Source organism: Geotrypetes seraphini, chromosome 12 (assembly GCF_902459505.1).
Source record: "Geotrypetes seraphini chromosome 12, aGeoSer1.1, whole genome shotgun sequence".
Classification (NCBI taxonomy): Eukaryota; Metazoa; Chordata; class Amphibia; order Gymnophiona; family Dermophiidae; genus Geotrypetes; species Geotrypetes seraphini.
The window spans coordinates 81,586,680-81,605,212 of record NC_047095.1 but is presented as its reverse complement, the minus strand read 5'-3'; the positions used below and the strand labels follow the sequence as shown (position 1 = coordinate 81,605,212).

Genomic DNA, 18,533 nt, shown 5'->3' with positions numbered 1-18,533 from the left:
GGGAAAGCCTCATCCCACCCCCATCTCGCCCCACCCAGGTGCTCCATATTTGCAAGACAAAAATCTGGTAACCTTACTCTGAGAGATGGTGGTGTTGACATCAGTGCTAGAGACACATTTTAAGAATTATAGGGAGGGGAGGAAGATTCAGCCTGTGGCTTGTAGGCTGTTCCAGCCTTGGATTGACCTAACCCTGGACATTCAATGCAGGGACATGTGCGGCTCCTGGCACTGACTTTCTGGGTATGTCTGCTGAACTGGAAGTTAACTGGGCACCAGCTGATATTCAGACCAGTGCCGAGTTATCTTGGTACATAAAGCTAGGATAGCTGTTTTCTTGTCCTAACTTTATGCAATAATCTAGTAAGTTGGTGGACTGAATATGCCTGCTAACTGGCTAAGCTGATGCTCTGTCCTAACTCTGCCCCCCAACCTAGTCAGTTATCAAATGGATTTAACTAGGTGGGAGCCTCTCCTGTACAGTTAAACCCCTCTGAATATCAGGCCCAGAGTTTTTTGTGTTTAAGTAGCCACTTTTTCAGCTGAGTTCAGTGGCCCTTTCTGGAAGTAATTTCTCCTTACATGGTGTTTAGGCCCTTCCCAATGCATTCCAGGGCACCTCCATTTTGAAGAGGCAGAAAAGAGTTGGCACCCCTCCCTCCTTCAAAAAAGGTACAGGAAGAGGGGTGCTTAAACTGGGTTCCATCCACCACTGTCTGGGAGGAGAACAAGCAAGCAAGCAAGCATGGAGGGCTGTCAAGCTGGGGGTTTGGTCTGGCTTAGGGGATAATGTGTGGGGCTTTGGGGGGGTCAACTGGACCATCAGGGATATGTTTTTGGCTGGGAGGGGTCAGGTGGCCAGGGAGGGTGGTTCACTGAACCACTGGTTTTTTTTGTGTGTGTGTAGGGGGGGGGGGGTTCTTTAGACATGCAGACAAGAGTTGTACCTACACACAACTCTTGTAAACATGCCCCATAGAGGCCAGTGCTCAATACTACAGTGTGCATAGGAGCCAGCTCTGTGGGTGCTTGAGCACCCCCAATATTGAACAAACTCCTTGAATTTTGACCAGGGAGAAGTAATTTTCATTGGGTTTTGCACCCCTAATAATTTTGAAAAGTTGGTTCCTATGACAGTGTGCCTATAATTTGTATGCTGTTTGTGTTGATCATATGTTGCTAAATAACCCCTCCCCCAGCATTTTATGGGTGCTATAGCTCTACATAGCATCGGCCCCTCAATACCTGTTCTGCCATTCTGATAATCTGTGTGAAAGCGATGTTCAAAGAATAGACACTGAGGTCTGGTTCATTTTCTCCCTCCCCTCTTCTTTCCTTGTTATGAAAGGAGGGAAAATCAGAGAAAATATAATCATTCCCAGCAGGGTGTTGCAGTTTGCAGAGTCATCTTTCCACTCCACATGCCATAGCCTCAGACTGTACTTTGATTGGCTGTGATTTTCCCCAGTGCTACCCTCCCTCCTCCTCGGCAACATGATATAAGGCAGAGTTTAAGGGCTCTGCTAGTAGTCTGCACTGCAGGGTTACTTGGAGTGCCCGCTGTTTTCACTGCAAATAACACCGACTAGAGTCTGCTGGCTTCCTGCCTACTCTCCTGGTTACCAAGATGTGCAAATGTTTAACTGGATTACCCACTGCCTGTTTGGAAAGGTAAGATGTGGATTCTGCAATTGAAAAACTATTTTTGTTTGAAAATGCAGCTTTGTGATTTTATTGTAAAATACCAGATTTCATAAGGAAGGCTTTACAGTCAACATGTAACTGCATGACAGTGAGTGCCAACTCTCTTCTAGACAGCCTCAAAGATTTCAGGGCAAGGCAAGCGAAAAATCTCTGTATCGGCTCAATCTCCAGCTTGGTGTGAACAATCAGTCGCAGATAAGATCTGCCAGGTACTTGTGATCTGGTCTGGCCACTGTTAGAAACATCATGCTGGGTCCAATGGACCTTAGTTTGACCCAGCATGACTTCTTTTTTTGTTTGTTTTTCTATGTTCTTAAAACCTGCGCTTTGAAGTGGCATTAGGAAATTGGGATTAAAATCAGTATTACTCCTCGTAGGTAGAAGGCTAACTTTGGATTTATGTAAATGCTCTATTATAATTCCTCCATTGTTTGAATTTTAATCTGAGGGGGGGGGGGAGAGAGGAGATGGAATTCTCCCTTATATTTTCATTTTGGATGAATAAAGAGTTTGCAGAATTTCTAAACATGGTGCAATATATAGATTACATCTTTAGTTTCCTTTCCCTACTGCATCTTTTTAAAATATCTACTCAACTTTTCTTTTACCAGGTTACCAAGGTTTCAGTATGATAGTAGATCTTAAGGTTATGGAAACAGATATTTCCAGCTGCAATATAATAAAAAGTTATAAGCTCTGATTCGAAGTAATATAATCTATGATGCAGTGTGATGATGTCAAAGCTCTGAATAAGGTCATAATAAAAACAATGGTTAGCTCTTTTATACCACTGCAGATTTTCCATTGGATCAATGCTTCCCACTACTCTCCTGGAGATTTACTAAACCAATCCAGTTTTTAGGGTACATGAGGGGCCACTGAAAAGTTCTCAGCCCATCCAAGAAGGGAATGATGTGGAGCCTTGAAATGTACAAGTTATTCCACACTTTTTTTTTTTTGGACACATTTCACTTTATTTCTTGGTTGGGCTGAGAACTTTTCAGTGGCTCCTCATATACAACAAATGTTTGAATACTTCAGAGACCAAGTATATGCTTATGTTTCTCATGCACATTTATTGTGGACTGGTTAGGTCAGGGATCTCAAAGTCCCTCCTTGAGGGCTGCAATCCAGTCAGGTTTTCAGGATTTCCCCAATGAATATGCATTGAAAGCAGTGCATGCACATAGATCTCATGCATATTCATTGGGGAAATCCTGAAAACCCGATTGGATTGCGGCCCTCAAGGAGGGACTTTGAGACCCCTGGGTTAGGTGTATCTCCACAACTAGCCTGGGACCTGTGGGTATGGTTATTAACATTCAACGTATGAGAAATCTCATATTGGGGTCAATATTCAGCTGGCAGCGATCAGGGTTTTGTTGACTGCCTCTGACATTATGCCCAGAAATTCTATGCTAGCCCATGTTTGGGCTTCAGCACTGAATTTCTGGGTTTGCGGAGCTGGTTACCGCAAAGCTGGTTAAGGGCCTGTTTTACAAAGCTGTGGTAGTGATTCCCCTGCGGCAAATGTACCGAAGCCTATTCGGTTTCTATGGGCTTCGGTGCATTTGCCATGGGATAATCACTATTGCGGCTTTGTAAAAGAGGCCCTAAGTGTGATATTCAGCACTTACTTGGCTATGGGGCACCGCATAAAGATAGGACTAACCTTTATGCAGTCTTCTTTATGTGGTGATTACTTTAGCCAGTTTGCATTAAACTAGCCAAGTGCCGACTCCATTCCCAGAATGCTCCCACAATAACTGGTTTTGAGTTTGGTGCTGATTGATCATTTTCAGCAGTCATTTCTGTCTGGTTAAACCACTTTGAATTTCGATCCTTTCAAAGCTGTGGATGAAAAACCACAGACACATTTTTTTGTGTGTGTGTTGAATCTATCGATGCCTACCATACATCAAGAAGTTGTTAGTAAGCGCTTGTGAATCTTACTTTCATGCATATTGTTTACTCGTTCCCATGGCTGAGACTTATTTAGACTTCTTTTCAACTTTCAGAGCTAAAGAATTTCGAACTCGCCTGGGATTCCTCCTGCAAAAACCAGATCTGAAGCATGAGCTTGGAAGTTTCAGCAAGAGTGAGCGGAGAAGCAAATATAGGTAAATCAACTATACTTACCAGTTCAGCTCAGCCTAAACCCCTGCCTCTGCTACATATCTTTAAAACTTTCAAAGACAAATGAGGATAAGATTCTGATTAGTTCCTAAGCAAGAAATTAAGGGGAAAGACATAAGAAAAACAGATTCTCAGAACAGGATTAATGCTACTACTTATTTCTATAGCGCTACTAGACATACGCAGTGCTGTACATCAAAACATAGAAGAGACAGTCCCTGCTCAAAAGAGCTTATAATCTAGTCAAGACACAAACTGGACAAGAAGGTGCATCAGTACACAGTGCTCATCAGGTGGGGGAATTACAGAGGGAATGGTAAGACAGATACTGGTGCTAGAAGGTGGGTTGGAGTTTAGAATTGAAAGCATCTTCAAAGAAGTGGGCTTTGAGTCTGCTAGAGACGGAGCCTAATGTATTGAGTCAGGCAGTTTGTTTCAGGCATATGGTGTAGCAAAGCAGAAGGGACGGAGTCTGGAGTTAGCCTTAGAGGAGAAGGGTACAGATAAGAGAGACTTATCCAATGAGCGGGGTGCGCGGGGTTGGGAGTAGGGAGAGATGAGAAAGGAGAGATACCGAGGAGCTGCGGAGTGAATACACTTGTAGGTCAGAAAGAAGAGTTTGAACTGTATGAGGAAATGGATAGGGAACCAATGAAGTGACTTGAGGAGAGGGATAATGTGGGCTTAGCAACACTGGCAGAATATGAGGCATGCAGCAGAGTTCTGAACAGATTGAAGGGGAGAGAGATGGTTTAGCGGAAAGCCAGTGAGAAGCAGGTTGCAGTAGTCTAGGCGAGAGGGGATGAGGGTATGGATGTGGGTTTTAGCAGCGTGCTCAGAAAAGAAGGGTCTGATTTTAGCAATATTATAGAGAAAGAAACAACAGGTGTTGGCAGTCGGTTGGATATGTGCAGAGAAGGAAAGAGATGAGCCAAAGATAACCCCAAGATTGCGAGTCGACTGAGACAGGGAGGATAAGGGTGCCATTCACAGAAATAGAGAGTGGGGGAAGAGGAGAGATGGGTTTAGGTGGAAAGGTAAGAAGCTCAATCGTGGCCATGTTTTAGATAGTGGTGAGACATCCCGGTAGTAAAGCAGGTTGAAACATGGGACTTAATGTCTGTCGAGACTTCAGGTGTAGAGAGATAGATCTGTGAGTTGTTGGCATAAAGGTGATACTAAAAGCCAAGGGAGGAGATTAGAGCACCATGGGAAGAAGTGTACATGGAAGAAAAGAAATGGTCCCAAGACAGAGCCCTGAGGTACACTGACTGACAGTGGGATGGCGGTGGAGGAGGATCCACCACAGCATACGCTAAAGGTGCAATTCTCAGTAAAACAGAGGTTTGAGGGAGAAAAGGATTATTACCTATTTCTGTTAACATAAAACCCAATAGGATTCAGTGCAAGGAAGATGCAAGGGGTATCCAAGTCAGATACACGGAGTGGGCTAGTGGTTAGAACTGCTGCCTCAGCCCCTTGAGGTATTATGAGTTCAATTCCAGCTTCTTCCTTGTGACTCTGGGCATGTAACTTAATTCCCTCCATTGCCCCAAGCACTAGAGTTAGATTGTGAGCCTGCTGGGACAGATAGGGAAAATACTTAAGAGCACCTGATTACTGTTCAATGCATTGTAAACCATTTCGGGTGAATCCCTTCATGAAAAAGTTAATAAATCCACATTTGAAAAAGTCCTAAAATTAGAAAGATGCATATAGAAATAGATTAGAAAGACAATTTGATATTGCACATAATTCTAAACTACCAATGGTTTGCTAACCTTCATTGGTATTAGCATGACATTTCCCAAATATTTTTAGAAAGATTTACCTATATACCTCTGGCACCTTATTACTGGGGCTCAGTTTCTGGAGGAACATTTTGGAACATAGCTCTGCTACTTCTTTTCAGACTCCAGAACAACATGGGTGTTCTGCTCCAGCCCCGGCATCCCACAGGGAAGAGGAAGGGGATGGGATGAATCTGGCGTAGGCAGATTCCACTGTTGCTCCTGTCCCATCCCTCACTCCACAGTTCCAATTATCCAATTGTCTTTTGCCTATAAATTAAGCCCTACTTATTAAATATATTCCAATATCTTAGCACTGTTGTTTTTGCTTTTTGGAGATGTAGTTCTCAAATGCAATGAAATGCCATTTCTTTGTCTGCAGACCTTCCTTGAATGACATACTGGGATGGAGGGAGTCCTTTGACCAACTTCTGAACAGTAAGGGTAAGTGCATTTGAATCTATAATCTATTAACACTTGATGGGCGCTTCACCTTAAGTGATGGGGTAGGATTGGTATTCTTGAAACCAAACTGTTTGGTAAGGGATGAAGGACTCAGTTATCTATATTAGCTATTCTAATGAAGGGATCTAGAGTGGGGCTTTCCAAATGTGTCTTGGAGACCCAACAGCCAGTTGAATATTCAAGATAGTCAGAATGAATATGCATGAATATATTTGCAAGCACTGAAGACCCAGTATATGCAAATTTATCTCATGCATATCCATTCTGGATATCTCGAAAACCTGGCTGGCTTTGAGATCACCAGAATAGGTTTGGGATCTCATATACAAAGTACATGGAAGACACCTTGTTTTTGAATCTTGGCTTGTTTTGTGTGGACTTAAAAGCACATTTAGCACATTTTAGAGAATGATATGGGGACATATTTTCCCCGTTTCTAGGGGATATCTTTATCCCTGTCCCATCTCTGTGAGCTCTGTCCTTCCTGCACGCTCTGCCCTCATCTGCACAAGACTCAGTTTAAAATCATAAATGTTCGAGGCTTGTGCGATTAAGTCAGAGCTTGCAGGAATGGGACAGGATAGGGATATTGAGATCCCGTGAGGACGGAGACAAATTTGTCTCTGTGTCATTCTCTATTCTTCTGTTAGGCTTCCTCCTGTATTGAAAATTTAACTATTTCATCAGTACGATGACTACAGAGCTGCTTAATAATATATATTACTTACATACTGTATATGCACAACCCAGTAGAATTCCCATTGCAATTTGAGAAAATTTGATAAGTATGTACAGTAAATATGGATAGGAGATAAGGAAAAATGTGATGGCTATGAGTGCTGCTTTTCTAGAACAGGAATTCCTATTTTTCCCCCCTTTAAATTTCTCCTTTTTGTCTTTGCAGACGGGTTGGCTACTTTTCACACATTCCTGAAGACAGAGTTCAGTGAGGAGAACATTGAATTCTGGATGGCCTGTGAAGAATACAAACAGATCCAGTCCACCACCAAACTGATCGCTATGGCTGAAAGCATCTTCCAGGAGTTCATCCAAACTGAAGCTCCTAAAGAGGTAATTGAAGAATTTGGATTCCAAACCAATGAATTACTAATTATCTCTGACTTCAATCCTGTCCTTCATCCTTCTCAGCCCAATCAAACTAAATCAGAGGTAGGGAACTCCGGTCCTCGAGAGCCGTATTCCAGTCGGGTTTTCAGGATTTCCCCAATGAATATGCATTGAAGCAGTGCATGCAAATAGATCTCATGCATATTCATTGGGGAAATCCTGAAAACCCGACTGGAATACGGCTCTCGAGGAGTGGAATTCCCTACCCCTGAACTAAATAAAAAAACCAGAGTGACTTGGGTTGGGCAGTAAAGGATCAAATACCGATAATTGGTTATCTAAAACCTATCCTAGGCACTCTGTTTTCAAGTTGAGTGGTATTTAAACAAGTCAGGTCTTCTCTAGCAGGTCAGGATATGCCTTTACTTAAATATCAATGGGGGTCCTTTTACTAAGGTGCGCTAACTGATTTATCGTGCGCTAATCAATTTAGTGCACGCTAAATGCTAAGGCGTCCATTATATTCTATGGGCGCCTTACCGTTTAGCATGCGTTAAATTGATTAGCGCACGCTAAACCAGTTTGCACACGCTGAATCTTTTGGCGCGCTTTAGTAAAAAGACCCCATAACCAGTTTTCCCAACTTTCTGAATATGATTTTCTTCTGTAGATAAATACAGTTAATGACGATAATGGCCTGAAGACAGCACAAACATTTGAGAAAGGGCAGTAAGAGAAGGCAAAGTATGTACTAATAAGACTAATAAGTTGTATCTTATTTGCAGGTGAATATTGATCATGAAACCAAGGAAATTACCCGAAAGCACCTGACAGATGGCACACCTAACTGTTTTGACGTTGCCCAAGCAAAAGCGCACACCTTGATGGAGAAGGATTCCTACCCCAGGTTCCTAAAATCCAGCCTGTACAGAGATCTGCTGGAACAAGTATCTCGACACAGTTCTGGCAAGCACTGTCACACATGAATGCACATTGAGGAGACCATTGCAAGAACGAGGACGAAGCACCTGCTCATAAAGACAGAGAAAAGCTGAGATACAGCAAGCAAATATAATTAAACCAAAAATAAACGGGATCCAAACTCAAATAAACTGAATTCCCACATGAAGCACCACCTCCTGTGGATTTAGGAGAGAAACTATGTGTGGGATCTGAGGCTCAGAAGGGGATGCTGCAGTTTCTCTGTCAGTGGGCAGGGACTGCCCTTTTTGTCATCCATGTCATCCACGTCATGAAACATAGGGACGAGCTCCTTATTACTTGAATAGAGAGGAGCTTACGCTAAAGCAAAAAGCTTTTAGCAGCTAGAAGAGAAGGGCTTTAATACCTCCAGATGTAACTGTTCTAATCATAGCATGAGGTGAGGAATAATGTGAACAAAAAGGTTAAAATCTGACTTACAAATTCAGAGTAAGGTGATGTGAGAACACAAATATGTTTAAAAGAGTAAGTGGTCTTTTTTTTTTTTTTTTTTTAAATAAAATCTAGTCCATTGTACTTTTCTATCCATTGGAAGAAAGTGGGGTAGTGTTAGCAGTCTGCGTCCTGCTTTCTCCCTTTTGTTAATATATGTCCAAAAAAGTATTAACAAAAAGACTTTTATGAGCTGCTTTTAATGGTTAACAGTATGATTTTCTAATGAAACACATTTGCCAGTCTTTGCACTGAGTTGTCAGCACTTCAAATATGTATATACTGTGGAATGCAAAATATCATTGCAATTACATTTAGCACGTTTAGGTGTGCTGTCTGTATCCAGTCATGTGGGCATATTACTTCATAACACATCAATTGTCGTATCCTCTTTGCAACAGACAGTGCTAGAAAGGATAGGGTAGTTTACAATAATTACAGTAATTTTGTATTCTACAGTATGGCACTGAGAAAGGCCAGTTTATGTAACTTGACGAGCACTTATGTTACAGTGCCTAATTTATGTCTGCCCATTGAAACTAGTTGGACAAACTAGTGCTATGGGAAAACCAATTGCTGCTAGTGTTGCACTATACTGTTTGTAATATTTATTGAATATTATATTATATTTAACTTGATAATATGGTATTGGAGAGCGGAGATGATTCAGGGGTTGTGAAAACTCGCTAATATTCTGAAAAAAAAAAAGGTAGATGTTTCATGAAACATCTTGTTTTTCATAAACTTATGAGGTCTATAAATGGTTCCAGATGCTGTATACAGAATGACAATTGGACTGTGATCAAAATAACAAGCAACCTTTCTTGCATGCCCTCTGTATATGAGGTAAACTTCATGGCTCCCAATTCCTGGCACCAAGATCAGACATTTTTACAAAACCGTAGCACGGTTTTTAGTGCCGGCTGCGGTGGTAACAGCTTCGATGCTCATAGGAATTCTAGGAGCTGTTACCACCATGGACGGTGCTAAAATCCGCGCTACGCTTTTGTAAAAAAATAAAAAAAATAGAGGGGGTGGAATTGTGTCCATGGCACTGTGCAAGCAAGTATAGATAGGTTACACAAGCCTATGACACTGTCAACGTTTCCTAGAGAAGATCAGCAAATTCTGCAAAATTCAGAACAGCAAAAAGTTTCTGTTCATCTGAAACACAAACCCCCTTATAATTATAATTTGATAGGTTCTGCTTTTGGCAGAGCAGAGTTCTCTTACCCTAACTTAGCATCAGTATTGTAATATTGTGAACTTCAGTGTGGGTGGTAGGATAACAGGGAGCCAAAGAATTGTTGCTCTGAACTTTGCTTTTTCACTGATCTCTCATTCCTCTTCCTCTGCTCAGAAGACCGAAGAGTATTGTAAAGAACTGACAACTGGATTCAATAACACTCTGTGAGGTTTTCAGAGTCTGGAAGCATCCATGGGTGGGGGGGGGGAGGGTCTTGTTTTTTGTATTATTTATTTGCTGACAACTGGAACCTGTCCCTTTTAATTCAAGGGGCATTATGTTTAATAGAAAAACTTGTATTTATTTTCATCTGTCTAACTAAATGTTAATTTGAAAATTAAATAAAAATTCTAAAAAGTGTTATTTAAGATCCTGTCTGGTTGTCTATTCTCTTGCTGTTATTTATTTATTTATTTTTCAGCATCATAAGAGTTGCATACTAGGTTAGAACAAAGGTCCGTCTAGCTCATTGTCCAGTATCTAACAATAGCCGATCTGGGTAGTAAGCACCTTGCAGAATCCCCCAAAGTAGCAAGTTTCCCTGTAACTTACCCCCAGGGTTAAGCAGTGGTTCTCCCTGAGTCTACCGTAAAGGTTTACGGGCTTTTCTTCCAGGATTTGTCCAAACTTTTCTAAAACTCAGCTCCATGAATTGCTTTTACCACAGCTATGGCAATGAGTTCCAGAGATTAATTAAGTGTTGCCTGGGCTACTGCAACTCCTTGTGATTCTGAGCAGTGCTGTAGTAAGGGTGAACGGCGCCTGGGGAGGTGGAGCCCCTCCCCAAACCCCTGCCAGGCACGTCCCCTTCACTTCCCCATACCTTTTTAACTTCTCCAGCGTGAGCAGCATGCCCACGTGGGTGTTAGCTTGCCCTTTGACATCACTTCCTAGGTGTGGGTCCCAGAAGTGACATCAGAGAGAGCGCCAATGCCGACGCGAGCAGCAACCTTGTGCCAGGGAAAAAAGGTACAGGGAAAGGTAAGGGGCGCCTGTACACATGGCAAGGAGAGAAGTGGGGGAGGGGAAGAAGGGTGCCATGCCCTTAGCAAGATGGCGTCCAGGACAGACCACTGATACTAGGCTGCAGTAAGGACTAATGTGTGCTTACCACAGTTTAAAAAGGCACTAACATAGGATGTGCTCAGGTGTCCCACAGTAGTTTTGGGATTGGCATGCACTACCCAAACGCTAAAAAATAGTCTATGGGTAGCGCATGTTTGGGAGCGAACAGTATATGTGTGCCCTGTGCTAAATGTCTAGCATAGCTATATGGCCATGCTCTAATTAATTAGCACATGGTTAGTGCAGAAGCCCAAAGGCCCAGATTCTGTAACTGGCACTGATGTCGGCGGCGTGTCAATCACGGGACAGTGACAGGTACAGAATCACACCTCCAGCAAAGGTAGGCATCAGAAATGTAGGCCAGGATTTTCTAGGCCTACATTTCCTGCACGTACCTTTGATGTCAATCGCTCCTCCGTAGGTGCTTTGGGCCACCTAATGCCACTTCCGGTGTTAGCCACACCCACAGTGGCATTAGATGGCCTAAAGCGCTTACAGAGATTTTTTAGGTGCATGTAGGTACTTTGAAACTCAGTTCAAAACAGTGTTTAAATGGCATTTTTTACTGAGCTTGGGAGTAAAAAAAAAAATCTGCGCTGGTTACAGAATCCGGGCCATACTGCCTAGAAAATAGTCGGTGGTAAGGGCTCACCCACTGCCATGCACTAATTTGGAAATTAGGACCTGGCCATTAATTCAGAAAATAGAAAATGCGTCTATTTTACAGTCACACTATTAAAAGTGGCCTCAGCATGCGGAAAATAATAATAGCACAAACCACGTTTTAGCACAGCTTAGTAAAAGGCCCCTTAGACTGTGAGCTCACTAGGGACAAAGAAAATACCAGCATATAATAAAAGTAAACCACTTTATACCACAGAAGAACAATATATCAAATCCCATTATCCATTACCCTTCTGGTATTAACACAGTTATGTAGGACCTGAATATCGCCTGAGACCTATATAATGGGAGAGGGACCTCGGCCCCTCCAATCCCCTCTCCCTAGAGAGTAATCCATGCCTTCCCTGCCTTCCTTCCCTCCATCCCATAGCAGAGAGTATCCCGGCCCGAGCCTTCACCTCCATCCATATAGGCCCCACAGGACATATTCTGATGCTATCCCTGATGGTCTTAGGGGCATAAGGGCAGCAGCAATACCCACTTGCTGCTTCCCATCATGGGTCCAGCCTCAAAATGGCTGCTGTGACTTCTGGTGGCAGTCTCTCCTTCCTGGCTTAATTGCTTTGAATTTCAGGCAGTGAATTTCCCAAGAAATATGCTATATGCAGATTGGCGGAGGTCTATAAATGGTGTCAGAAAAGATTGGCGCTAAATTCTATAAGAAGTGCCCAAAAGTTAGGCGCCGAAGTAGGCACTGTTCAGCGCAATTCAAGTAAAATTGGGTGCTGTTTAATGAATCACAATGAGCGGCACCTATTTTGGAGGCGCCCAATAAATAGGCCAACTAAAAGGTAGGCACCTATCTAAGCGCTTAATCACGCTTAAGAGCAGTGATTCTGCAACAAGGCGCCTAACATGTAGCCACACCCACGCCTAACGTGCATAGCGCCTATTTTTTTGATGGACGCCTACATTTTTAGAGGCGCCTTATTGCAGAATCGCTCTTTCTTGATAGGCACCTAAGTTTCAATTAGTGCTGATTAAAAAGCTTGATTGAGCTCATTAATCAATGTAGAGAGGCGCCTATTTAGATGGGCGCCTCCAAAATAGGTGCCTAACATTAGGCGCCGGTTAAAAACTGGTCAAAAACTGGCTTATACATAACAGATTAGCTTTAAACATAACTAAGACGAAAGCACTACTCTTCCCAACTAAACAGGGACTAAAACTAACGGCTCCATTTTTAATTGTCAATATACCCATAAACCTAGTATCATCATTAAAGATACTTGGGGTTATTATCGATGAAAATCTTTCCTACCATGATCACATCAGTAATATTGTCAAATGTTGTTTCTATCGTTTGCGTATGATTCGTTCTGTGTCGAAGTTTCTAGAATCTAAATCCTTAAATATTCTAATATACTCGCTTGTGATCGCTAAGCTTGATTATTGTAACTCACTATTGCTAAATATTACTCAAAAGGAAAAGAAACGTTTACAAATAATCCAAAATATTGCAGATAAAATCATTCATAATGGAAAAAAATTTGATCACGTAACTCCTTTCCTAATTGATTCACATTGGCTTCCCATTAACCAACAAATAACCTATAAAATTTTGCTTTCAGTATTTAAAACGCTATCCACCAACGAACCTCAATTTATAGATCGGCTACTCATCCCTTACAACACGACACGTTCACTCAGATCCGCATCTCAGGGACTGCTAATGATTCCTTCTCTAAAAATTATTGGAACCAGACGTCACGACACATATTCTGTAATGGCCCCTTTAACCTGGAACGCCTTGCCTTTACATATAAAAGAAGTCAAAGATCTCTGCAAATTCAAAAATAATTTAAAAACTTTTTTATTTAGAGATGCATTTAATGTTTAAATAATTCATATCTACCAATCCCAATCCCATTCCTCATGTTTTTCCCTTATTTGGTTTTTCTTTTCTTCATAATTATGATAAATATCAATATTGTAACTATTCTCTCTTACTTTCCATTCCCTTATGTATCTGAGTCTGTTTGTTTTGTCAGATTGTTTTTAACCCTTTTTAATGATGTATAATGAACTCTTGACCTATCTTATATTTTAATGTTACTCACTTAGTATGTAATAAGCGATTTATCAAATTTTAATAAACTTGAAACTTGAACTTGAAACTTAAAGAATTTGGGCCTAAGTGCTATTCTATAAAAGGTGTGTGCCCATTATAGAACAGCGCTTAGCATTGGTTCCTGAGGCACCCAACTCTGGGTGCCAGACTTACGCCTGCTGGAACCTGGTGTAAATCCCAGCGCCTAAGTTGGATGCGGAAACCCAACATTCTGCAAAACTGCATGCAATGGTTTGGAACACCCATGACCTGCCCGTGCCTTTCCCAAGGCAATTGCTTGCAATGGGATTTAAGCGCCCAACGTTATAGAACAGCGCACAATCAAATACATGCACAAATCATAATTGGTGCTAATTAGCATCGACAATTGGTTGTTAGCATCCAGTTATTGATGGTTAACAGTTCATTGGCCAATTAAGTTGTGTGTGCAATCTTAGAAATGCATTCAAATTTAAGCACCAGATATAGAAACTAGGTGATAATGCACACCCATATTTCCTATAAGTTCCTGATAGTGCCTGTTTCCAAGAGTTTCAAGTTTATTTAAAATTTCTTATACTGCCTAATCAAACCTTCTAGGCGGTGTACATAAATGTTTAAACCATCTACTGACTAAAATACAGTTTAAAAAAAACACACAACACTGGGGCAAATACTAGCTTTTAAGGACTAATAAACTAACAAAAAATTTAATGAACAGAGACAAGCGGGAAAGGAGGGCTGGAACTACAATATGTAAAGAAAAAGAGAACATGTAAGGGAGAAGAACAATAGGAAGGGGAACAGGTAATAAGATTCCTTCTAAATACTGGGTAGTCCTTAAAAGGACAATTAGGAGCCAAACGCATCAAGGAAGAGAAATGTCTTTAGTTTTTACTTAAAGTCTGTAAGTGTAAGTTTTTCTCGTAAGTAGTTTGGAATACTGTTCCAAAGAGAAGGGGCGCTAACAGAAAAAATTGCGGACCTTAATGTATTTCTATGCTTCAATGATGGGATAACAAGAAGGTTTTGAGCTGTAGATCGCAGAGTCCTTGTACGGTTGTAAGGGATAAGTAGGTTATTAATGAATTCAGGCTGATTATTTTCTCTGGTTTTAAAAGTTAATAAAAGAATTTTATAAGTAATTCTGTGTTGTATAGGTAACCAGTGAGCTTTATATAAAAACGGGGTGACATGATCAAATTTTTTTGCATTAAATAAAATTTTTACTGCAGGGTTTGTACCAGGTAAAAGACTTAGGGCTCCTTTTACGAAGGCGCAGTAGCGGTTTAACGAGCGTAATACCGCGCGCTAAACCGCCGGCCGCACTAGCCGCTACTGCCTCCTCTTGAGCAGGCAGTAGTTTTTAGGCTAGCGCGGGGGTTAGCGCGTGATGAAAAGTTGCACGCGCTGAAGCCGCTAACGCGGCTGTATAAAAGGAGCCCTTAATACTGCTACTTTTCTTTTCATATGTAGGTGTTAGGTCAGAGGAGTCAGTCATTTTAAAGAGCTTGACTACGACCAGAAAGGTTTGGGCAATCTCCTTTGCTCTACACAGATCCCTAACCTTCAGATGAATTTCACATACATCTGCCCAGCAACAGTTCTAAGAATAAAAATTAACCAACAACTAAACAAGATAAGTATAAGCATGTGCGTGGCAAAGCTGTGAACCATTGTAGCAAGACTTCTGAAATATAAAAACAATTATTCAAGCAACAGCACCATTTAACAAAAAAGGCCGATAAGCTTGCGCAAACTGAAACATTACTGTGCCAATTTTAATGTACGCATTAATAGTTTGTGCACTGAGCATTAAACAGTTATATACACAACATAGCTGGCCAGAGATCGAGTTCATCTGTTAACGTGCACGCATTAGAACTTTTGCACACATTTTAGTTAATGCATCATTGTGCGTTAATTAATTAATCTGCAATTTTACCACAAATATTCTCCCTACGGTTCCCGTCTGCTTCTTTGCTGAAGCCTGTAAAAGCTTACTTCGTGTTGCTCCTCCTTGTCAATGCCATGAGGCAGGTGGTGAATTCTGGAATTGGTAGAGAAGTAAAATTTTATTGGAGAAGAGAGGAAGGTTGTTCTGTTATAAATAAATTATTCTTTGTGGTGCCTTTTTTCCTTCTGGTTTTTATTAAAAAAAAAAAAATAAAAAATCTTTATTAGCATTTCAATTTAATTCACAAGACAAAACTCTTCTTACAAAAATCTCAGAGATAAGAACATACGAATTGCAGCTGCTGGGTCAGACCAGTGGTTCCTCATGCCCAGTAGTCCATTCACGTGGCAGCCCTTATGTCAAAGACCAGTGCCTTAACTGAGACTAGCCTTACCTACGTACGTTCTAGTTCAGCAGGAACTTGTCCAACTTTGTCTTGAATCTCTGAAGGGTGTTTTCCCCTATAACAGCCTCCAAAAGAGCGTTCCAGTTTTCTACCACTCTCTGGGTGAAGAAGAACTTCCTTACATTTGTACGAAATCTATTCCCTTTTAACTTTAGAGAGTGCCCTCTCGTTCTCTCTACCTTGGAGAGGGTGAACAACCTGTCTTTATCTATTAAGTCTATTCCCTTCATTATCTTGAATGTTTCTCTTTTTTTTTTTTGTAAATCTTTATTAATTTTAAAATATAAATAGTGCAATACAATGAATTTAAATATAAACAAATCAAGAAACGCACTTTAAATATACAAATAATTTGAAAAACACTCATTTTCTCCCCCTCCCCCCTTAACTAATAAAAGTAGATATACATTTATAATTTCCATACAATAAATAAAATAGGAATAACAAACAATAATACATTCTCACCACCCTTCCTCCAACCCTGGATGTGTAAGGAGGTCAGATAAAAAGAAAAGGTACATGACATCTATTGTGACTCAATAAATGATGCCAATGGGCTCCACACCATGTTAAATACTTTACTATAACCTAAAATTTCAGCGTTCATTCTTTCATATTTATAACTAGAACACAAGTTTGCCCACCAGAAAGTATAATTAAGTTGATCATAACATTTCCAATTGCGTGTTATTTCAATGGCTACTCCGTCATTATTAAGAAAAATCGGCTTTTATAACGATCCAAAGAAGGTTTAACATGTAATAAAGTACCACAAATTATAGGTGGTATCGATGACCCAAGTACAACATTAATTTGTCCCCATATCGACTTCCACGACTTCTAAAAATTAAGTATAGATGGACAATAATACAACAAATGATCCAAAGTCCCTATATCAATATGACAGTGCCAGCATCTATTAGATTTAGAACTGTCTAACTTTTGCAAACGAACTGGGGTCCAAAAAATCCTATGCAACAAGAAAAACCAAGTTTGTCTCATAGATGCTGATGCTGTACATTTCAACCTCTAAGTCCAAATTCGTGGCCATCGAGATGCAGAAATATACTGTTTTATCTCGATGCTCCAAATGTCTCTAAGACTATTTTTTGGTTTCTTATTCAAAAATTCTGAAATTAATTTATACCACCGGGCGGCCTGATGTCCTAATAAATCTGTCTGGAAGCATAAGATCTGCAAGTTATAATAAGATTTTAAATCAAGGTTCAAGTTTCAAGTTTATTTAGATTTGATAAATCGCTTATCTATAATTTACTAAGTGAGTTACAATAAAATACAAAATAAACATACAATTCAACGTACTGCTTAAAATGGGTTAGACGGACAAACATATAGACAAACTTGAATACATAAGGAAAAAAGGGAGAAAGTTACAAAGTTAATGTTTTTTTAAAAAAAGAAAAGAAAGAGTCATGAATGGAAGGAACATGAGGAAAGGTAAAAAATGTTATTATTATTAAAAAAAATTTATTTATTTATTTTTTTAATATAAATGGTGTTTGCTGCGCTGTGTTTATGTCATTTAAAGATTAAAAGCATCTCTAAAAAGAAAGGTTTTCAGTTTGTTTTTAAATCGATTAAGGTCCTTTTCTTCTCTTATATGTTGTGGCAGAGTATTCCAGGTCTGTAGGGCCATCACCGAATATATGTCATGACGTCTAGTACCAATAACTTTTAAAGAAGGAACCACCAACAGCCTTTGAGCTGTGGAACGGAGAGAGCGTGACGTATTATATGGAATAAGCATTCAGTTTATAAATTGTGGTTCGTTAGTGGACAGTGTTTTAAATACTAAAAGCAGGATTTTATAGGTTATACGGTGATTAATGGTTAACCAATATGAATCAATCAAGAAGGGAGTTACGTGATCAAATTTTTTTCCGTTTGAGATTTTAAAATACCAAATAAAATACCAAAATACCAAATCTCAAAGATTCGGTCTTTTTTTACTTTTTACTTTATATATCATTATAAATTTTATCTGTTGCCCTTCCTATTGTTTTTCCCTTAAACGTTATTAAATTTATATTGATTGTAACCCATTAATAATTTTCCCTCTGCTTTGAGTTTATATGTATAAGTTAAACTATATATAGAAATGTTTGTATTTGTTGTTTTTAATTCGATATGATTATTGTTTGTCTGATTTGTTCCCCATATTTGATTATTTATGAAATTGTACATCGCCTAGAAATTGTGATAGGCGATTAATCAAATTATATAATAAACTTGGAAACTTGGAAACTGTTGCAGTTGTGAAAAATCAAGTAGCCTCCCATTAGTCATATCATCATCTAATGTTCAAATACCTGCCTGCATCCAGTTCTTCCATGAGATTCCAGCACCACCTATTTGAATCTTGGAGTTTAGCCATAAGGACTGAAAAGTAGATTTCATCATTGGAACATCTGTTAATTTATCAATAAATTTCAATGTTTTCCATGTGTCCAAAATAATACTATTGTCCTTAGTGTATCTAGGTAATTTGATACTTAACACATGGGATA

General features: G+C 40.0%; 1 protein-coding gene across 1 annotated transcript; it reads left to right on the top strand.

Moving 5' to 3' along the window:
* The first annotated feature begins 1,532 nt into the window (after positions 1 to 1,532).
* Positions 1,533 to 9,279, top strand: RGS16 (regulator of G protein signaling 16). Its single transcript, XM_033915207.1, has 5 exons — positions 1,533 to 1,671; positions 3,723 to 3,824; positions 6,013 to 6,074; positions 7,000 to 7,166; positions 7,949 to 9,279. Exons 1-5 carry the CDS (start codon positions 1,628 to 1,630, stop codon positions 8,147 to 8,149), a joined length of 576 nt encoding a protein of 191 aa, XP_033771098.1. The 5' UTR covers positions 1,533 to 1,627; the 3' UTR covers positions 8,150 to 9,279.
* Positions 9,280 to 18,533: the final 9,254 nt, after the last annotated feature.

Coding starts and splice junctions, on each gene's coding strand:
- RGS16 (XM_033915207.1), top strand. CDS start 1,628: ATGTGCAAATGTTTAACTGGATTACCCACTGCCTGTTTGGAAAG. Junction 3,825..6,012: donor GAGCGGAGAAGCAAATATAG/GTAAATCAACTA, acceptor CTTTGTCTGCAG/ACCTTCCTTGAATGACATAC. Junction 7,167..7,948: donor AAACTGAAGCTCCTAAAGAG/GTAATTGAAGAA, acceptor TCTTATTTGCAG/GTGAATATTGATCATGAAAC.